Genomic DNA, 24,106 nt, shown 5'->3' with positions numbered 1-24,106 from the left:
TTATGTGTAAATATTGTATAGTGGCGTATGTGGATTATTTTTATATTGAAAATGTAAATCAAATAATAAAAGAAGCTGATTTTCGTAGAATCTGATGCTCGTAGAAAAAAAAGTGTGACATTTGTTTAGGGAATTAAAACACTTACAAGTCTGCAATATCTTTTTTTGATAGCTTCCCCCATTTTAAAGTTAAATATGAAAAATCTACATTTACGACATTTAACCTTGAATAACTTTTTTTTGTCTGGACAAGGGTTCGATTGAAAGATTCGAAACCTCAAAAGGAATTGACTTCACTTAAAGCGCTTAAAGAAAACATTTAAAATGTATTAACCAACCTTAAAACCCGAAAATATGTATTAAAGTAACATTTAATAATATATCTTATAATATACATTATGTACTGTACATATATCAATATTATATGTATCTTAATTCAGCTGTAGAGTTCAATAATATAAAGTCACAGTCATACCCACAACTGATGCTCTGTTATTAAAAATTGTACATTATATTACATTCTACGTGGGATCTACTTGCGCATTTTAATTTATAAAAACAACGAAAATAGTTAAAAATTGTTTACATTAAAAAACATTAGAATCTCTTTAATGCAAAATCAACGAGAAAACATCTTAGGAATTTGAAGTGAGTTGTTAAAACGCAATCCGTCATGCAAGATCAACCCTTTCCGTCCCGTCCGTCAACTTTAACGAATTGATTGCCTCAACGCAATTCAATGGTGTGGGCCCTTCAGACATGAAATTCTTCTCATATTTGATTTATTTATTTCCATTTAAGATTTCGTCACTTAAATGTTTAATACATATCTGTCTGTTCCATGAAAATATATATTTAAAATACTCACACTGTCTGTTAAAGTTGTCTCATGAGGACTTCGATTTATCTGACACAATATCGTTATGGTCTGACGAGACTGGAATAATTATCCCCAAAGCGTCTTTCAATTTATTAAATATATAAAAACTGATAAAAATTACCTCAACAGTAGTTAAATGACAAGGTTCAACTATCATTAAAAGCCGACACGCATGGAAAATGATCCACAAAACTTGTAGCCAAGAGTAAACACTATTTTTGTTGTTTAAAAACTCTAAAAATAGAAAATAAGCTGTAGCTACCAGATGTAATAGACAAGAAACCAACATCGTTAGGACAGCAAATCCATACGCACTAAATAATAAGAAAAACCTTTTTAAAAGAAATCTAAAGGCGTGAATTGCTTCAAAATTAAATTATACCTTGAAATTTTCTGAACGCAAATTCCTAGAGATTCATGAATTCCGGCTAAACGCTCGATAACATTGTTACTAGAAGCAGCTTTTAAAAAAAAAATTATTTGAAAGCCGTAAATTAAAATAAAAACAATATATTCTGCATGTATGTACTTACAATAGGTTTCTGTATTAGGTTTTTTAATAACTCCTGAATCATTAAGCTCATTGTTAAGTATTTTCATAGCTGTTACTTTTTTGTAGAGTTTCGGTACAGTGTGTATAAGTTTTTCATCTGAAATTAGAATGGATTGAGCTCTAGATATATGTCTCAAAATGCTTTTAATATACCACTCAAAAACATTTTTTTTAATGTAATATTCAATCTTCGGTATCTTCTACCAACACCGAAGGTAGTGTGGGCAATACTTATGTGAAGTCCAGTTAAAATATAATATAAGCTGTAGAATGGTATATACCATTGAACATTCATTTCTGTGGAAAAATAATAATAAACAGTAAAACAATGTTAAAATAATTCAAAAATATATAGGTATAGTCAAAATACTAATTTCAAATTGTATATACCTACATCAAATTTTATTTATTTTTTTAAGAGCCAATTTTTCAATCTTCTAATAAACAGTCAGTTAACTGTTCGACGAATAAAGTTATTAGGCTTATAAACAGTCAGATAAAAACATTGAATTTTTCAATCAAGAATAATTTATTCTACAGAATAACAAAAAAAATTGTCAAATTCAAAAATATTTAAAATTAAACGTCATTTTTATTCTTGATTGTTTTTGTTTTCTTGTGTTCCACTGTATTTTTTTTTAATTCTTTCAAAACAGCTTTGACAACTGACACAATATTTTTGTTGAGATTATTCCTTAGAATAATTTTTATTCGTCTCCGAAAGAAGTTTTATTCTTAGGAATAAGCTATATCTGCTTGTTGAAAAATTGTTTTTTTCTCTATCCTTAGGAATAAGTACTAACTGACTGTTTAACTGACTATTGAAAAATTGGCCCTAAACGAAACATAAATGTTTAATACAAACACTTTATAAACTCTTTATGTACATAATATTAGAACTTATAAATTCTCAATAGTTTAATATTTTATTTGTTGCTTGGTTCTTACAATGATCCTCGAGTTACTTAGGCTATAAAGTTAGAGGTTAGTTTTGGTTTTAAATGAAAGATAAGATGGTGCTGAAAATGAAGAAATTATCGCCACTTTGAATGTACCTACTATCTGTATTTAAATGAAAAAAATTTCAACAAAATCACTAAGCTTCTATTTTTTCTTACATTTTTTAGCTGAAACCAGAGTTGTTTCAACTTAAAAAAAAAAGCACCACTTTATTTAAAAAAATGAATTGGCAGCCACTGGAGTTCGAACCTACAACTCTTGGGTCACTAAGCGAATGCTTTACTAACGTGCTATCTCGCTGTTGGAAATTTAATGTGACAAAACGTAACAAAAGCTGAAGTCCGACAAAAGTTAAACATTTTTTTTTTACTTTGTTTCATTTTTAATTTAAAGATATTTCATGTTATTTAATGTTCTACATTAAATAAACGTTGATCATATTACATTTTACGATGCGTTGTTTTCCCTCAATGATAAGTTTAAAAAAAAATTGACGAACAAACAGAAAAAAAATTAAACGCCAAAAACCTAAAAATGCATTTATCTCAAAATGCCCAAAATAGATAGATATTTGCTGTATTTGAGTTAACACAGTAGTTTTAACTCATAATTTCTTATTAAAAAAAAAAAGAATATCCGCCCAAATGTAAAACAAAACTAAAAAAAGTAGTTTAAAAAAAAAAGAATAATTTTTGCCATATTAGGCTAAACCATACATCAATTTTAGCTCAAACTCTCTTCTATAAAAAAAATATCCTTAGACAAATTCAAGCAAGTACTTGACAACTTAGAATTTTTTTCTAAACAAATGTTTTTAGTGCTTTTCAGCGTTTAGATAGGCTTGTCATATATGTACCTATTTGCTCAAATTATATAGATGAAACCCGACAATTTTTAGATAGATAAAAGTCCAATATAAAATTTGATGTGTTTTTTTTTTGGCTAAAGCTCCATCAAACATTATAGATGTATTTATTTTGCTAAATATCCCCAAGAGATAAAAGACGTTCTTAAAGAAAAGCGAAAAGCGTGCAAAAAATGGCAACAAACTCGTGCTCCTCAACAAATTCAAATCACTTAAGTAATTTACTTAAAAAGATGATATCAGATTTCAAGAACCGCGAAGCTAAAAATTACCTTGAAAATTTGACGGCAGGTAAAGAATCTAACTACTCTCTATGGAAAGCTATAAAAGCCACGAAGAAACCTAAGATTCCAGCACCTCCGATTATGAAAGACCAAAATGAATGGGCAAGAAGCGACAAAGAGAAAGCAAACGTTTTCGCTGATTACCTAGAGGACACATTCAAACCATTCAATGGGCAAGCATTGAATGATAGTATAAATATGAATTTAACGTCAAGTGAAAGCTTAATCACAAGAAATGTTACACTCGCCGAATTAAACAGAGAAATCAAGAAGCTAAATTCAAAAAAAGCACCCGGATACGACTTAATTACTGCGGGAATTCTTAAAATGCTCCCACGGAAAGGTTTAATAAACCTCCTCTATATAATGAATGCCACTTTAAGGTTAGAATATATTCCAAATCAATGGAAAGTCGCAGAAGTAATAATGGTCTTGAAACCTGGCAAACCATCACACGAAAAGAAATCATACCGACCCACATCACTGCTTCCTGTAGTATCGAAGGTTTTTGAGAGAATATTTTTGCAGCGACTTCAGCCAATAATAGAAGAAAAAAGGCTAATACCTGAACACCAGTTCGGTTTTAGAAACAAGCACTCGACGATAGATCAAGTGCATAGAATCACCGATGCCATTGAGAGAGCTCTCGTAGAAAAGAAAATTTGTTCAGCGGTCTTTTTAGATGTGTCTCAAGCTTTTGACAAAGTATGGCACGAGGGCCTCACATTCAAGTTAAGACAAGTCCTACCTGAAGGGCTCTTTACCATTCTTAGAGAATATCTAGAGAACAGAATTTTCTGCGTTAGACACGGAAATGATTACTCAGACTTTAAGGAAATAGTGGCTGGGGTACCACAAGGTAGTGTTTTAGGTCCCATTTTGTACCTACTATTCACACGCGATATACCTCAAACAGAAAACACAATTGTAGCTACTTTTGCTGATGATACCGCAATACTTGCAGTAGGCAAAACAATCAACGAGTCGACAAGTAAATTGCAAAATGCCCTTAATAATGTCAATGAATGGACAAACACGTGGCGAATAGCGCTTAACGAATTTAAGTCAGTCCACGTGGACTTTACATATAAGAAAATAAATAGACTACCTGTTTTTATTAATACTACTCAAGTCCCATTTGCAAATGAGGCAAAATATCTCGGGATGACTCTCGACGCGAAATTAAAATGGAAACCGCATGTTAAAAATAAATGTGATCAATTAAATATGAAATTGAGAGAAATGTACTGGTTGCTAGGACAACATTCTAGACTTAGTATCGAAAACAAATTATTAGTTTACAAGCAGGTACTTAAGCCTGTCTGGACATATGGTATTCAACTCTGGGGTTGTACCCGCGATACAAATTTAAATAGATTACAAACTTTTGAGAATAAATTATTAAGATCATTTGTAAATGCGCCGTGGTATATAAGAAACGAAGATCTTCACAGGGATCTTGGAATCCCCACGGTTCGCGAAGAAATAAAAACGTTTGCCCAAAAACATCGAAAACGGTTAGTCGAACATACTAATAGAACAATACTAGAAATTCTCGACGAGACAAACTTAGTACGACGTTTGCGAAGGACTAAACCTTCCGATTTGGTACAGTGAAATTTTTTAATTTAATTCCTTTATCTCAAAATATCGGCATTGATTAATATATATTTAAATGTTTTAAAGATTTTATTTGTTTAGCTTCCTATAAAATGTTTTTTTTGATACCAACATTTAAACCATTACTTAAATGATTTAATTTAAAACAAATGTTATTTATTTATTTTTAAATATCATCAGTAGGAACCTTCATCGGAAAGTTACCTACAACACGTAACTTAACTTCGAGAAAGATAAATTGCTAGATAAGTTCCATCTGAACTTAGTTGCAATCGGGAGGAGGAGGTGGTTTTAGTGGTTAAGAGTCCCACATATCTATGAGCACGCGTTTTCCGGTCCTCATAGAATCTTTTGAAGATTTCAACACCTACCCACGGACAAAAAAAAAAAAAAAAATTATTTTGGTTGAAAAACTCTAACCTGATAAGCTTAGTAACTCGAAAGTCACCGCTTGAGTGATAGCTAGGAGTTTAAGAGTATATTAGTATATTGAAAAAGGATTGGGTTTTTATGAAAAAATAATTAAAAATTAGAATAGGGGTATTCACGATCCGATGCAACTGGTCTAGTATCATTGCAAAAGTGCAAAAGTGTAAAATCTTACAACACTACAACAACAAAATATATGGATTGAAATTTTACAATGGTCTTGCACTTTTGTTATACCCTAACCCTATTGCAAAATAATAATACAATGGAGTAAAATTATTTTTGACAGATGGCAGCTCACCGTGCGTCGCCCATGATAAACAGTTTGTCTTTTTTATTCTGTTTATAATGGTTGTCGCTACTCATGTCCCGTAATTTAGTTTATTTTGATGTAAAATAATTAGTGAAAATTAATTAACCCGAACAAAACAAAGAATTAAATTATAAAAAATGGAAAAAAGAAGAGCAACGGTGGAGGAAAAAAAAACATCATTCATGCTTCAATATTTACTATAGATTATAAGAGGGGCGTTCACGATCTATTGTAAAAAAATAAAATTTTACATTTTTACTAGGCCTGTTGCACCAGATCGTGAATACCCCTAATGATTTGCAAGTTGAATGTTTATAAAATATAGTTCCGTACCAGTGTTCTCCTCATCAATTTTCATATCTTTAGCTACTCGAAACCATGTCCAGACATCAAGACCTTAAAAATTTAAATATATATTTATACGATTTGTTAATTAAAATTAAGTTTTTTCCAAATAAAATGTTTATACCTAAAAGCACTGTTATAAATAAAAGTGATACAAGTACCATGACATAAGCCCTTACTTGTTCCTTTCTTGGAGTCACAAAAGATTTTAAATTTTCATCAACCTTAGAACATTTAAATTATTTTAAATATGTTGCACATAGATAAGATAAAATATTAATTTAAAAATACCTGTTGTAAGCGCTTGTTGAGCTCTTGGGTAGACTTTAATCCAACTAATCCACAAATCACACCAGAAGTTGTTGACATTACTACAACAGATACATCAAGTGCGGTGACTACTTTCGAGGTTGCGGATTTCATTCTAAAAGATGCGCTTTAGATGTGGCAATTTCCAAAAAAAATAGGGAAATAGTTGGAACAGATAATTTGTACAAATGTAAAAGAGACAGAGACAGATAGAAAATAGGAAAAGAGATAGAGATATAAGATGATTTTTTTAAATAAAATTTGTAAGTGTAATAACTTAAAACTCGAAAGCTACAGCTACATAACAACAAACAGAGAATCTGAATGGATAAAAATAAAAGGTGAGATAACTACAACTTTAAACATTTTTATCAACTCGTTTTCCTCTCTTATGCTTAATGAGATATTTATCGTATGGAAATTCCAAAGCCATATGGTAAGAGTTTCTTAAAATAATAATGTAAGATTTTTTATAGAATATTTTCAATTTAACTGTATTCAAAATTTATTAAAAACTTAAAAAAAATAATATAAAATTTATTTTTAAAATTACTGAATCTTTTTTAAGTGGATTGATTTGAATTAAGCTTGAAAGAAGTATGCCATACAACATTTTGCTTATTGCTGCGCATAAAAGTTTTTTATATTGACATTTATTCTTCCGATATAGTCTAAATGACGATTAAAAAATAAGATCTTTTTTCGCTAGCCCACCCTTAGTTCTAAAATTATAACGGAATTATTTTTTTCACCTCAAAAATCACAAAAAATAATTTTTTATTCAGTGTTAGAATCGTTAGTTTAGGATCGTGATTTATTTGCCCAAGGTCAGCCCAGGATAGCCCAACTTTCATTTTGCACTATCTAAGCCTAAGCAGGGCGACTCCTCTGCAAGGCGATCTGTCAGTAGAGGGACGCCACAAGGCGGTATTCTTTCACCCATTTCATGGAACTTGGTAGCCAATGAGCTGTTTAGATATTTGGAAGTGGAGATATTTACAGAGTAATTGCATATGCAGATGATATTGCTATCGCAGTATCAGGAAAGCATCCCAGCACCCTAAAAGATCTCTTACAACATGCCTTAAACAAGGTAACAAGATGGACCGATCGGTGTGAACTAGATGTTAATCCCCACAAAACAGATCGTATCCTCTTCTCCAGGAAATACAAGATTCCTCATATAGAACCCATTTCCACTAAATTCACTGACGATGACGAGGCAAAATATCTAGGGGTGGCCTTAGATAAAAAGTTAAGCCGGAGACCTAACATTCAAGAAAGAGTCAAAAGGGCTACTCTTCTCATGCAAAAAAGCCATGGGAGAATCAAGCTCGAATTACTCATTGACTCTACACAACAGTAATCAGACCGTTTCTTACATACGGTGTGGGAGTATGGTGGACTGCTCTAGACAGTAATGCTAATTGTGTTATAACTAAGCAAAGTCTAACGTTCAGCCTGTCTGTGCAAAGGAGGAGCACTTCGCATCACCCTTTCTGCAGTACAGGATACTCTGTTCCATATAACACCCCTTTACATATATCATGGCAAACAAATGGATGCAAATACAGCTATTTGTCTCAAAGCCTCTTCACAATGGATCAACAATAATATTGGTCACTCTATTTTTCTGAACTCGCATTCGGATCAATCCCAAGTAAAATTGACTACACCATCCCACAACTGCAACTTGATAGAAATGTTCAGGTAACCATCCCTTCTTGATCAGACTGGGAGGATATGGAATTGCTGCACTCAAAAAATTTATTAGTAAAACAGCTACGAATATCATTCGTAGGAAAAATATTCGTGCATTGTACGCATATTCGTAAAATACACGCAGTATTCGTGCAGTGGAATATTTACGAATGCATTAGTGAAATTTTACGAATAACTGTAGTATTATCCACGAATTTATTCGTTCAATGTACTAATTTTATTCGTAAACAAAAATTAAACAACTTTTATTAGTACATTGTACGAATTATTGCGTACATATAACTAATAACATTCGTAAATTCTTCGTACGAATGCATTCGTAATTTCTTGCATTGTATTCGTAGTATTTACTAATAAATTCGTACTATTTACTAAGTAAATACTAATATTCGTAGAGAAATTTATTCGTAGGGTGCCTGCACGCATTATTCGTAGAATATACGAATAATTCGTTGAGTGGTACCAAATTTGAACCGAAATATCCGTTATTTCAACAACCAGAATCGCAACAAAAATCAGGTGAGTAATCTATGTTTAAGTTTAAATCATTGTCCTTTATAGCTTATTTCATTAATCCTAATTTATTTTTTGACTTTTTACTTTCATTTTGGAATATTCTTTCAAGGTTGGCATCAAGAATTCATCAACAATCAGCTTTACCAATTTGCAAATGGCGGACCATATCAAAACATCTTTGGTTACTAGTACTTTTCTTAAGTATTTATTGTAAGTATAGACATTCTTTCGAGCGACTTTCAATGTTTAATGTTAATATATTTTCAGTGATCTTCGAAGAAAAAGAATATGAACACCGGGGAATACATATGGTATAATATTTAAGGTCCAAAAATGTATAAATGTAAAAAATGTATGCAATAAATTTTTATAGTTTTGAAGTACAGTTATATGCTTGGGTAATTATTTCAACAATTAATATTTCTGGAAATTTCAGGAAAAAAATCAATGGCGGAAAGTTCTACAATAAATAACATTCGTACATTATACGAATAGCACTGTATAATGTTCGAATTATTAGTAAAGCCATTCGTAAATATTACAATGATATTCGTACAATATACGAATAGTGCTGTACAATGTACGAATGAACGAGAAAAGCATTAGTAAATACTACAAATTATGCTTTCTAGTGCATAAAAAGTTATACTGTTTTGTTCAAAGAAGATTTTTGTCAGTGTTGTTTTCATTTGGATGGGGCTGCCACATTTGTAGGCTTACGTTCTTTATATTATTTTATTATTTTTTTTTACTATTTTGGCTTTCGGTTGGCTTTTCAAATTTTTTTTTTATCGGGCCAAACAACAAAGATATGAATGTATTAGTTATGTGACAATTTTTCCTTTCAAATAGGGTTGCCACATGGGAGTTCCCATTTTAGAAGTGGCAACCCTATTTTTTTATTTTCAGTATCAACTTATCTTTCATTTGACACCAATTTTAACCTCTAACCTTATGAGCTAAGTAACTCGACGGTCGCCTCTCCGACTATAATAAACGTCCATTTTACGAATAATATTCGTGGCTGAAAACCACGAATAAAATTCGTAGAATGTACGCAGTTATTAGTACTATTTACACATGAAATTTTTTGAGTGTGGAAGTTATTCGATTCATTTTTACACGGACGGATCAAAAACTGAAGATTGTGGAGCTGTATACTCCGATAGACTAAATTTAAGTCTCTCCTTTCGTCTCGCTAATCAATGTAGCGTGTTCCAAAGGGCCAAAAGTGGAACACTGATACCTTTTTTTACCAAATAAGGTCAACATAGGTATCTATCCACATCGCTACGTGTAAAATAATGCTCAAAGAAGATGCTACAAATAAAAAAAACTTTAGGTGGAATGATATCACTACATGTATAGCGACTAAACAGATTTGGCCAGTTAATATCTCTTAGCAGATCACAAATCAGCTCCGTTTGCCCAAGGTTAGCCCAGGTTAAACCCCCATTTATTTTCGTCATCGCAACTACAGTTGGTTACAGAGGGTAACTAGTTTCATTAATTTTTGAAAAAAAAAAAAATAGTACGTATACACCAGAGTGACCTTTTTTTAAATTTATAATGTGGCAAAAAGTAAATTGGGCACTGCACCTCAAATCTTATTTAATTGACTTGGAATTCTTACTTGTTTGAATGTAGCCCATTCCTGTTAAGAAGCTTAAGTTGATTTCTTTAATTTCACCTTGAAAACCACAAAATAAAAATATTTTTTCAGGTATACAAATTGTTTATTTTTTTGCTTTGCCATATGTTTTTTTTTTGTTTTTAAAATTTTGACACTTTTTGGAAATTAAACATGAAATATTAAATTTTTTTTTCCATTTTAGATTATTTTTATTTTGCATAGATACTAACTGACCTTCCTTTGATACCTATTTATAACTCACTTTACTTATCTAATTCTTTTGAATTTGTTTTTACATGAGTATCTAAATGAGTATCTAGAAAAGCTACATGCTTAGTATAATCTATACAAACTTTTTTTCAAAAGTAACAACAAATATAAAATGGAGTGTGCGGGGATTTCTTTTTCAGTACCGAATAGTAATAATTTTTAAACCTTTCTCAACTTACCACATTAATTCAAAAAATTCCATCATTTGTTTTTGTTAGCCCACTTAGATAAAAAATTATGACAAAATAACTTTTTTCAAATTATTACCAAGCTCTTAAAAATCAAAATTTGATTTTTTTTTTTTCAGTTTAAAAATTATCCTTTTTACACTTTTTCTCAGTTGACCATGGTAATTCCAACAAATAACTTGGCTATTTTTCGTTGGTAATTCTAACAAATTCTTATTTCACTATTTTTCGTTAGCCCACCCTTAGTTAAAAAATTATGACAAAAAACTTTTATTTAAATTATCAACCTTTTAATAATAAAAAAAAATGTTTAGTGTAAAAATTTTCCTTCTCATACATTTCTTCAATTAACCGCGGTTATTTCGACAAATTCTTTTACTGTTTGATTTGTCCTTTTTAGTTCAAAAATTGTACCATAAAAACTTATTTCAAAATACAATAGAAGTAAAATTTGTTTTTTTTACATTTTATTTCAATTAGTCAAAGTAAAGTTTCAAGAAGCCTAAACAGCGAACTAAATTTTTTGGCCCAATCTAGTCTAATTCGTGTGTCCACCCTTCAAAAAAATGTCAGACCAAATTAATTTTTTTTTATAGAAAGTGAAAATGAAAAATCGTTTAAAACGCTCAAATTTTGAGATAGACGTATGTATAAAACCAATTGCACTCGTTTGTTCAGCTCGTGTTTCTGATACATTCCCAAAATCCCCTCCGTTTGAAAAATATTCCAAAGACAATTTTTATAGCAACTTTCATACAAAATAAATGTTGACACAAACAAAAAATCATCGTTTGTCCACCCTTTGTTTAAGAAATATTCAAAATACAAAATTTGCACCGAACAATTCTAAAGTCTTCAAAATTGCCAATAAAAGTTACGCATACACCACAAAGCAAATTTCAAAATCTTCACTTGAGTTCTTTACTTTCAAAAAAAATCGTCATTTGTCTACCCTATGTTTAGGAGATATTCAAAATACAAAATTTGCATCGAAAAATTTAAAATTTTCCATAAACAAATTTTCCAAATATTTTAGCATATAATCTTAAGCCGTATGTTATATAAAAAAAAATATTAATTGCATGTTATGGAAAATAGAGAGCACATCATCAAAAAAAAATTTGTATGTATTTATTTTTTATTTAATAATATTTATATGTTTGTATTTACTATTTTATTTAATAATATATTTTAATAACTATAGTAAATATTTATTTTAATAATAATAATATTATATATTTCATTGTTTTATTGAAATTTTCAGTACGTACACTGTGGTGTATACGTAACTTTTGTTGGGAATTTTGAGGACAGAAAAAGAAATCACCTTACACACCATTTTAAATTTGTTGTTACTTTTGAAAAAGTTTGGATAGATTACACTAGCTTGTAGCTTTTTTAGGTGCTCAGATGGCAAACCAAAAAAAATAATGATTTTTACACTTGAAAAAATAATTGTATTTTGTTTTTTTTTTTTTTAGGTGAAATAAAAGAAATCAACTTCTTAACAGGAATTTTATATGGAATACATTCAATCAAGTAAGAATTCTAAGTCAAATATATAAAATATGAGACGCAGTGCCCACACCAGTGAATTCTCTTTTTCCAATTTATAAATTAAAAAGGACACTGTGGTGTATGCGTACTGTTTTTTTCTTCTCTTTTTTCTAAAAAAAAAACAATGGCGCAAATTTTCAGTCAGCGTTCGTTTAAGCGATTAAGCCTACTCTAGTTAAAGCACTCGTTTAGTTCTAAATCCTACTCTAACTTTTCCTGATTTTCAAACACTTTAAACAACTCTTCTAACTAGAGTGGGCACGTAACGTAACATAGGTACATTTTTATTTGAACCCGTCTAAAGTTGACAGATAAAGAAGTCAAACAAACCTTTACAAAAAAAACGGTGCCGTGAATTAAGGTAGAGAGAAATAAGGTAGAACCGACTTTATTTCTACTTTATATTGGAAATAATGTCGAATTCTACCATTTTATGCATTCGACTTTATTTCCAAAAATTAAACAAAAAAATGATAATAATGTCGCTTACCATTTTGACCATTTAAATTCGAATTTTGGTATTCGACTTTATTTCCTAATTAAAAAAGATATTTTCGATTTTATTACCAGCTATTCTATTTTATTTCCAACAAAACTAAAAAATTATAAATATACAAGTTTTCAATCAAACAATCACGAATTTCACAAAATGGAAAAATAAACATATAACATATTGTAACGATGAATTACTGAACTACTTTTAAGATAAAAGTCTGAACACACTACCTACTACTGCAAAGGTAGAAATGTGAACGGACCTTTAATAATCAAGAAACTACCTACCCTCTGAACACATCCCAAAATATCCAACTAGACTGGAAGTATGAAGCGCCCCCTCTTGGAAAGGAAATTTCGAGAAGCAAAGACGAGAACCTTCGAAGACATTCTCGAATCTCGAAATTCCGGTATAAAAGGGCAGCGTAAACACCGACCGGGGACAGTTTAATCTTGAAAGTGAAAGAGTACAGTACAAAGTGAAATAAAGTGTTGCGAATTGTTAGTAGTAAATAAAGTGATTTAAAAGTGTGTTTGTTTGAGCGAATAATAAAAGTAAATTGAGTTGAAATAAAGTGTGTTCTTATTTGAACGGAAATATAAGTGGAAATTAAATAAGTTTTATTGTGAACCCGGAATAAAACATTACAATATTAATTTAATTTCCAACTTTAAATAATATAGTGTAACGATGAATTACTGAACTACTTTTAAGATAAAAGTCTGAACACACTACCTACTACTGCAAAGGTAGAAATGTGAACGGACCTTTAATAATTAAGAAATTACCTACCCTCTGAACACATCCCAAAATATTCCACTAGACTGGAAGTATGAAGCGCCCCCTCCTGGAAAGGAAGTTTCGAGAAGCAAAGACGAGAACCTTCGAAGACATTCTCGAATCTCGAAATTCCGGTATAAAAGGGCAGCGTAGACACCGACCGAGACAGTTTAATCTTGAAAGTGAAAGAGTACAGTACAAAGTGAAATAAAGTGTTGCGAATTGTTAGTAGTAAATAAAGTGATTTAAAAGTGTGTTTGTTTGAGCGAATAATAAAAGTAAATTGAGTTGAAATAAAGTGTGTTCTTATTTGAACGGAAATATAAGTGGAAATTAAATAAGTTTTATTGGAACCCAGAATAAAACATTACAATAGAAAAACTAGAAATTTGTTAATTAATGATTTAAAAATTTAGTGTTATGATACTGAACGTGTAAATTGTGTGGGAGCGACGCGACGCAAGGTGCACGGGTGGCGCGGGGTGCAGGAGGCGGCGCGAGATGCACGGGGCGACGCGAAGCGGACGCGTTAGCACGTACGAGCTATGGGACGAAACGAGGTTGAGCGTCTCGGTCTCAACAATCTGTAACTTTTTTGTTTCTTTAAATAATTGAATAAAATTTGAAACATTTTATCTTGAATATATAAGGAATTGATGTTCTTAAGTATCCTTTTAAAAGTAATAGATTTTTAAAACTTAAAATAAATAAAAAATAAATTCTCTCAATATTCAATTTCGCTTGTAAAACGGAAAAGGATGAAAATGGGAATTTTTTATTTTTGTTTCTTAATCGACAGTAAAAATAGAATGCAAAACAGCCATTAACGCAGTGGAGGCACCCGGAGCCAACATTGAAAACTCTAGTTGAAAACAATATATTGAACAAAAAAAACTTCTACACACTCAGTTTTTTTTTAATTTATTGTTCCATTACATAAGAAAAATGCTTATAGTTTTAGAAAGAAGAGATTACAAGCTTTACAAAAATGTATAACTTTAATATAGTTCATTAAGAAACTAACGAAATATCTGAGTTCAAAATGTCTCCTTTAAAAAATGGGAAAATATAAAATAACAAAATGCGGTGTTTGAAGCTTGTTTTAAGTACCCAGAATAAAAATAATGTAAAAAAAATTATTGTATCGCTAAAAGCTCTATTTCTTTATAATAATCCTATCATTAGATTTTTTAAATTGCGAAATTCGTTGAGACGCTCGACCTCGTTTGGTCCCATTGCGGCCTCGCCCGCGCCGCCCCACACGCTTCGCGCAGTCTCTCGTCACCCCGCGCCACATCGCACCGCCCCGCAACACCCCGCGCCACCACGCGCAAATGACGAAATTATTCATTGGTACGGAAATAAAGTCGACTATGAAAAAAGGTAAAATTCGACTTTGATTCCAATATAAAATGGAAATAAAGTCTATCCTACCTCATTTCTCTCTACCTTAATAGTTCACGGTACCAAAAAAAAAAAAAACAACAAAATAAACAATTTGCAAAAAAAAATATTTAAAAGCAAGTTCAAGCTTCAGGTGATTTTTATTTCTTGTTTTTATCAAGTGAAAAATTACTGAAATAAAATTAAAACTTTAAAAGAATACATTGGCCTTGGTTTCAAATGACCAATCACATATTGGATAAATTGTGTGAAGTTGATCTGAAAGCATAAATTTTATTGTTTCCGGATACATTTTTTTTTTTCAATTATGTGTTCAAATATGAAATGAATTTATTTAAAAGAATATTTTTCACTAAATCCAAATTTATTTTTCAAGAAATCCAAATTTATTTTTCAATAAATCCAAATTTCATTACTTTTATTGCTTTTCATTGACAAACATCAATAATACAGTCAAATAAGGAGAAAAAAGGGGTAAATCTCGGAATGAATGTTAGTAGAAATTTTTTTTGCTCAATATCTTCCTTTTGCCATTCTATAACATATCTCAAAAGTCTAGAAAAATCTCATGTCCGCTTGTCGCGATTTCAAGGTCAAATCGTGAAATGGAGATTTTCAAAATTAGCAAAAATAGGCTATGGTATTATATACACATATGATACATGATTTCAAGGTATTTTCTAATACTGATTCCAAAAAATCTAAAATCAAGACAATCTGACGTCTCTGGAAAAAGTTATACCTGTTTTTCATCTGTCAACTCATATTATTATAACAGTTGCAAACTTACTGCCGAAAAACCCTTAAAAGTTATGGTAGATGAACCAAATTTTGCATGAAGATTTTAGAATCCATCATTATTAAAATTCAAAACAATCCATTACAAAAAATATATAGACCTACGAAATAATTTTATTTTTTGATGGAGGGGCAAATTTAAGGATGTGTACTAAAGAAGATTCTTGTTCATCTTAGGAATAAGTGCTAATAGGCTAATTTTTTCATTTTAATCTTTGTTTGGATATTCTTTTACTACCCTCAAAAATCTAAAAAAATCTCATGTCCGCAAGTCCTAATTTTGGAGGTTAAACTAAGTTAGGTGCAGACTTAGAAAAATTAGCAAGAAAAGTTTAAGTTTGTATATGTATACCAACATAAGCGACATGATTTAATGGTATTTTTTAACACTTATTCCAAAAAAAACTCACAATAAGTCAACCTGACCATCCCTGAAAAGTAATGCACCTCATTCATGTTGATCTGACACAAATATCTAAGTGTTGTTTTTCAATTTTTTAAAATCTGCACTTTATCTTCAAACCAGGAAAATTAAGACTTGCGGACATGAGATTTTTTTTAGATTTTTGACATAAGATATAGAATACAAAGATAGAAACAAAAAATTTAGCCTATTAGCACTATTTCCAAGATTGTACCAGGATGGTTTTAGTGCATATCCCAAAATTTCCCCTTTTTTTAAAAAACACAAATTTTTCATAGATATGAATGTTTTTTTCATTGCATTTTTTTGATTCCTAATAATAATGGATATGAAAACCTTCATGCAAAATTTGGTTCATCTACCATAACTTTTAAGGGTTTTTCGGCAGTAAATTTGCAACTATTATAATAATATGAGTTGACAGATGAAAAACAGGTATAACTTTTTCCAGAGACGTCAGATTGCCTTGATTTTAGATTTTTTGGAATCAGCATTAGAAAATACCTTGAAATCATGTATCATATGTGTATATAATACCATAGCCTATTTTTGCTAATTTTGAAAATCTCCATTTCGCGATTTGACCTTGAAATCGCGACAAGCGGACATGAGATTTTTCTAGACTTTTGAGATATGTTATAGAATGGCAAAAGGAAGATATTGAGCAAAAAAAATTTCTACTAACATTCATTCCGAGGTTAAACCCTTATTTGACTGGATTACAACAAATAAAAGCATACTTTAAAAAGATATAAACAAGCGTTTTGCTGCTTCTAAATTAGACGACCTGTTTAACGATAAAGTAAACCTTACTTTAAATCGGTCGAAAATATCAAAAAGTAGACTCTCGTTTTTAATTTTGTTTTTAGATCCGACCTCAGTTTTAAAGTAAATTTAGAGTAGGGTTTAAATGTTTGAAAAATTGCGCTAATGAAACTAGTTGGCCTTTGAAACCAACTGTAGTTGTGATGACGAAAATAAATGCTGGTTTAGCCTGTACTAACCTTGGGCAAACGAACCACACAGTGATAAATCAACGATTTTTACACTGAACAAAAAATAAGTTTTTGTATTTGTTCTAAAGAAAGAGGTGGGTTTTTGTTTTATTGTTAAAAATATATTTATTATGTTTAGATTAACTGCATTCAAATCGGGCAATCACTTGAAGGACCTATTCTTAGTTCTTAGTACACTAGCCCAAAAAATTAAGGGAACAAAAAAAATTGTGATTTTTTTAGTGATTTTCGATAGGCTGTATCTCAGTAAAAAATGATCGTATCATGACAAAGCAAAAAGCATACTTCATGCGACAAAACAAAAAGTAAGCTACATTTCTCTAGTTTTAGGATTTTAAAACTAAATATTTTATTTCTAATGGTAAAAAAGCTATAAATCTTTGGAGTTGTTCAAATACCAACATTTTTGCAAATTTTTTTTTGTTTTTACTTTTCCCTAAAAAAAGTGGGAACATTTTTTACGATAAAATGATTATTATTTTTAGAAAGGCTATTTATTTGGCTTTTAGATTCTTTTTATTTCAAACTTCTACGAATTTTTTTACACTGCAATATCAGTCATCAAACCAAAAACCATACTTTTGGACTTTCACTATCAATATCTCAACAACGGATCACTTTACAGAAAATTTAAGGATATATTTGAAAATTTCATTTAATTCTCTACTAAGAATTTAATTTAACTTTGTTAAAAAAATTTGTTTCTTACATTGGAGATCAATTTACAAAAGCTATCAAAATAGTCCTTTTAAATTTTTTTTTTTGAAAATGTACCGCTATTTTATAATTATGGGTGATACGATTAAACTGAGGCTAAATTATCGAAGCTTAATAGACTTGAAATTAATTTGTAAAGTTTCAGACTTATTCATCAAACAGTTTTTCTGTTGTGAGGGTTTGAACTTTTGTTATGAAATAATACACCACATTTTTGCAGCTGAAAACGACACTTTTTTATGAGCAAAAACAAATTCTTTTGAGTTTATTTGAACATTTTATTAATAAAAACCGTTTAGATTTTAGATAAACCAAAGAAAATTAAAATTTTTCAAAAATTATAAGGTCGAATATTATTTTAAGCCTTGTTTATTAACTAAATAACAAAATTTATTTCATTCGATTTATCTTTACAAATGTGAAATTCATCCACCAATTAATAAACGTTAATCCGTTCATGTGACGGTACACCCCCCTTAACACATCTGCCTATTCTTAAAAATAAACTTAAAAGTGCAAGTAAGAACAGAAACTAGGTTTTAAATATGTATGTCAATTTCTTTCTTTGAAAACATTTTTTTAGTGCAGGTAGAAAAATTAAACATCTTTCATAAACAATAAATTTAAACACTTACCGAACAGGAATCTTTGAATTAGCATCAAACAGAAGTCCCCTGTATGTCAAGAATACTATAGAAAAAACAAAGTTCAATTCACTACACTTTATGCAAGAAATATAGAAATATTTAATGTTTACTCATTATGGAAATTAATGAAACACTGTAAAATGCAAACAGAATACTTCTTCGAATTTCGATTTTTCCTTTAGCATTTTTACAAAAAGAAAATGGCGCTAAGGCCAAAATTTTGCTAATATAAAAAACTCCAACAGTCGTTTCGTTGATCTCCATTCTTTCCAAATGAATGAAAACTGTTTCCATCCCAAAGACATTTTTTGTTGTTGGACAATCAACTGCGTTTTAAGGTTAGCTTCGAGTAAAATTTGGAATACAGCAACCCACCCGCCCACACGAACTCAGAACAGAATAAGTAATCACAGAAAAACTCTTAATCACACATATTTAGCTGCTTTTGTGCGATTGTCATGGCGTTTGACAAAACCATGCGCTTCAAATGACAAATAATGTTTACACATAATAAAAGTTTACTTCAATAAGGCAAGGCCTCTGCACCATCGTCGGCAAGTTAACCCCTGCCCTGCCTCAACAATCTGAAAAAAAAAACATTCTAAACAAACTCATTATTGCCCTCTTTATCAAATGCACAGCAAGTGTTATTCTCTCAATGTAGGACCAAGGATTGTGGTAAACCACAGTCGTCATATAGTCATGGTTTCGCTTCCGTCCTTGCAACGCTTTTCAGGGATACGGTGATAAATCATATCAGGGCAATCTGGTGTTTAGTCAGAAAGGCAATTTTCGCAGAGCTATTTTTACAATTGTTCAACCATAAATTTCGAATGTGGGAATAGGTTTAGTTGTCAGTCCTTATTGGTACTAATGGGTGTTTTGTTCGCAGACTATAGTTGACATTTAAATTATTTATCTGTTGGCATGTTCTTCTAATCATCCAGAAAATCAATTAATAAATAGGTAAATGTCATACCACGTTTAAAACCACTCATGAGAGTAAACTGGCCTATTATTATTAACAACAACTTCTATCGCGCTTGATCTTTTATCTTAATTACCTAGAATAGGTATTCTTACTTATGTGTATAAGATAATGAGATTTGAAGTATATTTAATGTTTGTTTTTTTTAGGGTTAAGTATTTTCTAGTTTTAGTATAATAGCTCAGTCAATATAGTTAAAAAATGTTCATGGAATGTCATTTTCGGCCGAGACAAATTGTTGTTATTGAATGTGTAAAGGTACAGTGAAAGCTCTCATTGCGGACACTTCCCTTCACGGTTGCCGGAGTGGGTAGGATCCTACCAAACTGGGTAGGTTTTTTTACCTTGGGTAGGTTGGTAGGTTTGAAGTCAATTTGGTAGGTTTTTCCAAGTTCTTTCTCTAAAATAATTTTATTTTTAATAATTGACAAAAAAAATTGTAATTATGTCAAATCTACCCAAAATATTTGTGCCAAACAAATGTGCCCATCTAAACCGAGAGCAATAATATTAAGTAGTGTATGTAAACGCAGTATCCTCATTGTTGGTGTCTGAACTCATCCATTTTCTTGTTTTGTGTTGACACTAACTTCACATTCTTGATTAGTGATTTCTACAAAATGGCATTACAATTTTATTTTAAAAGTTTTTTTCCAAAAAATTATTTATAAAAAATTGTTTTTTTAAAAATGCACGTTTATATATCAATCAAAACTGCATACTTGTTTTGGAGGGCAATTTTATTTCAGATTTTATTTTATTTATTTAAACGAATTTTATTTTATTTTCCAAATTTCTATATAGAAAGTCTTAAAAATTTAAGCAACTTTAACTCCAAGAGCAAGTTCGTGCGACCCAGTCGTGCATTTTATTTTTTTAAACAAGAATTTATTCTCTTAAAATCGAAAATTTTCGTTGGGTAGGTTTTTCTTTAAATTGGTAGTTTTTTTTGGAAACTTTGGTAGGAAATTTTTTATGCGAGTGGCAACCGTGCTTCCCTTACGCGGTTTTTACCAACACAAACAAACAGTTTGTCCTGCATCCGGCACCAAATCATTGCCAGTCTGTGAAAAAACTATTAATGAATTTCATAGGATACACATAGATGAACAAAATTTGTGTTTTTTAAATGCTTGAAATAATATTGATTGTGTTCAAATTTTGTTATTTTGTATAACGTTTTATGACTTAGTACTTTCTGTTTTTGCCAGCTGTAAAGTAATGGCCCCACCTTAGAAAGCCAAACTTAAATGAACTTAATATTAATGTCAGGATAATATTAAAGTCCTACAAATCATTTTTTAGAAGGACACTGTCTCGTTTCTCACAAATTATTTATGGATAAAAACATAAAAAGAAAACCAAAGTTTAAAAAAACTTGTTCCTAAAGCTTCAAATGTAACGGTTAATGTGTGAAACCAACTAAAATGGACCGTTTATGAATATAGAAAAGCTGTGCCTGAAGAAAGAGACGTCAAATCATGGTATAAGAAAAGAAAGGTATGATCACGCGAGGAAAGTCCTTATCGAGAACTATCAGATGAAAGAAAAAAAGATGGTTTCCTGAATTTTTAACAGCTGCCCCATCGAAATTGTTGTTGCTTTTGAATTTGCCAAATTAAAAGTCAAAAACTTGTTACTCCATTTTGTAAAATGGTGACTCTAATGATATTACCTTCTCTTCTTATATCATGACGTATAATGATGGCATCCAAACCAACTAGGATAACGTTGAAATTTTAAATATAAACTTTGCACCTCTTCTACCGGAGCTGCCCTAACTTTGCTATCTATGTAATGGAACAGTAAACGAAGATATTTACCATTTTGTAGCTGCTTGCCCAATTCTACAAGAAATTCGTAGGTTGGATTTTTGGGAGAGATTTAGGCCCATTTGCTGAAACGAGTCTTAAATATTTATGTGAAACATAAACCCTTAAGTTCTTCATAGCGGTTTGCAAGAACTTCAAATTGTGTCATAAATTCCTCTAAGTTTAACATAACTTAGGGGGAAGAAATAGTAGAACTTAAGGATTTTATGTTACTTTTAAGCATTATTAATTAAGAAAAAAAGAAGTAATATTCCTTAAAAAATGATCTTGGTTGCAAAATAAAGAGCAATTTATTAGTCTAATAATAATTAACTTATTTTCATACCCCCTTATCATCAGAAAATGGTTTAATTTCCCGCACAAAATTTTTAACCACTGTTCATCATTTTTTTTCATATTTTCAAAACATAGCGGTTTGCAAGAACTTCAAATTGTGTCATAAATTCCTCTAAGTTTAACATAACTTAGGGGGAAGAAATAGTAGAACTTAAGGATTTTATGTTACTTTTAAGCATTATTAATTAAGAAAAAAAGAAGTAATATTCCTTAAAAAATGATCTTGGTTGCAAAATAAAGAGCAATTTATTAGTCTAATAATAATTAACTTATTTTCATACCCCCTTATCATCAGAAAATGGTTTAATTTCCCGCACAAAATTTTTAACCACTGTTCATCATTTTTTTTCATATTTTCAAAACATATTTTGACACACAAACACATTTACAGATCAAATACATTCACATGAACACATTTTTTAGAATCAGATTTATCACATATTTTTGGTCACTTTCTCTATTTTAGGATTTTTTCTTGCAATAAAATTCCAGAAATGTTAAAATATAAAAAAAAATGTATTCTAACTGCTAAATTGCTCAAAAACTGATTTAATTAATTGACATTTATTTCGATGTGACAATTAAATTTGAAGTTCTCAGCTATTTATAGCTGCGTTCCTTTGGAAATATTTATCTACTTTTTAGTACTTAAAGCTGCTTTGAACTACTTTTTCAGTATAGCAAAGTAGTTCAAAGTAGTTTTAAGTACTAAAAAGTAGATAAATATTTCCAAAGGAACGCAGCTTATATCATGAAAGTATATCATTGCTAGGATCAACCTACATATTTTTTAGAAAAGTAGAATAAACTAAGTAGAACTAAAGAACTATGTTCGACCTAGCTAAGATTAGAATTTATGACTAGTATGAGCAAATGGGCCTTATATCCTTACAAAAACTTTACCGAATCTTAAATGTAGCAATGGGCTGGATCAGCCTCTATAATTGCCAACATGCTCTTTCGTATCGTTATAGTTTCATATATTAAAACGCCGTCGAATACCCACTTATTGCAGTTTTAAAAGTGAACAAATTCTGTCAAATCACTATATTTATTTAAGCATTGATTGTTATGTTGCTGATCATATAAAACTGGCCCATTTGCTGAAACGAGTCTTAAATATTTCTGTGAAACATAAACCTTTAAGTTCTACATAATGGTTTGCACGAACTTCAAATTGTGTCATAAATTCCTTTAAGTTTAACATAACTTAGGTGGAAGAAATTGTAGAACTTAAGCAGTTTATGTTTTAAGCAAATTTATTTTACAAAATACGAGGGAATATAGCTTAAAAAATGCAACGGGTAGTAAAAAAGATTACTTAAAATTGAACTTAACTTACGTGCAAACATATTTTTCATATTAATCATCCGTGGAGGGTAAAATTTTCTACACAAGCAATTTTGCAGCACACAAATTTGACAGATTATCCAACTTATTCAAAATTTTAGGTTTATGCGACGTTTTTAATTTTATTCTTGTGTCAAATAAAAATTTTTAAACTTTCGAAATATTAGTAATTTTTAAAAAAAAGATAAAAGAACACAAACAATTCAATATTTAACCACATTTATTATTATTTAGGGCCAATTTTTCAATAGTCAGTTAAACAGTCAGTTAGTACTTATTCCTAAGGATAGAGAAAAAATCAATTTTTCAACAAGCAGATATAGCTTATTCCTAAGAATAAAACTATCTGCTCCTTTCAGAGACGAATAAAAATTATTCTAAGGAATAATCTCAACAAAAATATTGTGTCAGTTGTCAAAGCTGTTTTGAAAGAATTTTGAAAAAAATACAGTGGAAATCAAGAAAACAAAAACAATCATGAATAAAAATGACGTTTAATTTTAAATATTTTTGAATTTGACAATTTTTTTTTTGTTATTCTGGAGAATAAATTATTCTTGATTGAAAAACTCAATGTTTTTATCTGATTGTTTATGAGCCTAATAACTTTATTCGTCAAACAGATAACTGACTGTTTATTAGAAGATTGAAAAATTGGCTCTTAATCAAAAAAATTCAGAAAACATGAAAAATAATTGAATTTAAAATTTATTTGACATTTGAATTAAAATTCCCAGGGATTTCTAGCATGAAACTAAATCATTGCTAGGTTGAACATAAATATTTTTTAGAAACTTGGAATAAACTAAGTAAAAAAATAAGAGCTATGTTCGACCTAGCTATGAATCAAATTTATGATCCGTATGAGCAAATG

At 30.2% G+C, this 24,106-nt stretch overlaps 1 protein-coding gene across 6 annotated transcripts in view; it reads right to left on the bottom strand.

The window, feature by feature from the left end:
- Positions 1 to 23,423, bottom strand: part of LOC129919022 (gustatory receptor for sugar taste 43a) — a 28,506-nt gene extending 5,083 nt beyond the window's left edge. The window contains exons 1-11 of one of the 6 annotated variants that reach the window (XM_055999824.1): positions 18,837 to 19,692; positions 18,715 to 18,769; positions 6,541 to 6,685; positions 6,374 to 6,473; positions 6,238 to 6,300; positions 1,587 to 1,730; positions 1,414 to 1,530; positions 1,263 to 1,341; positions 1,002 to 1,194; positions 869 to 937; positions 553 to 810 (exon numbers count right to left, since the gene is read on the bottom strand). In XM_055999824.1, coding sequence (XP_055855799.1) covers positions 808 to 810; positions 869 to 937; positions 1,002 to 1,194; positions 1,263 to 1,341; positions 1,414 to 1,530; positions 1,587 to 1,730; positions 6,238 to 6,300; positions 6,374 to 6,473; positions 6,541 to 6,685; positions 18,715 to 18,769; positions 18,837 to 19,020 — 1,152 coding nt within the window. In that variant the 5' untranslated portion in view covers positions 19,021 to 19,692 and the 3' untranslated portion in view covers positions 553 to 807. Of the gene's footprint in view, positions 1 to 552; positions 811 to 868; positions 938 to 1,001; positions 1,195 to 1,262; positions 1,342 to 1,413; positions 1,531 to 1,586; positions 1,731 to 6,237; positions 6,301 to 6,373; positions 6,474 to 6,540; positions 6,686 to 18,714; positions 18,770 to 18,836; positions 19,693 to 23,224 lie in introns of those variants that run through there. The other 5 variants (XM_055999820.1, XM_055999821.1, XM_055999826.1 and 2 more) reach the window with 5 other exon arrangements.
- Positions 23,424 to 24,106: the final 683 nt, after the last annotated feature.

Source organism: Episyrphus balteatus, chromosome 4 (assembly GCF_945859705.1).
Source record: "Episyrphus balteatus chromosome 4, idEpiBalt1.1, whole genome shotgun sequence".
NCBI lineage: Eukaryota > Metazoa > Arthropoda > Insecta > Diptera > Syrphidae > Episyrphus > Episyrphus balteatus.
The sequence above is the reverse complement of the archived record's forward strand: the minus strand, read 5'-3'. Positions and strand labels throughout refer to the sequence as shown.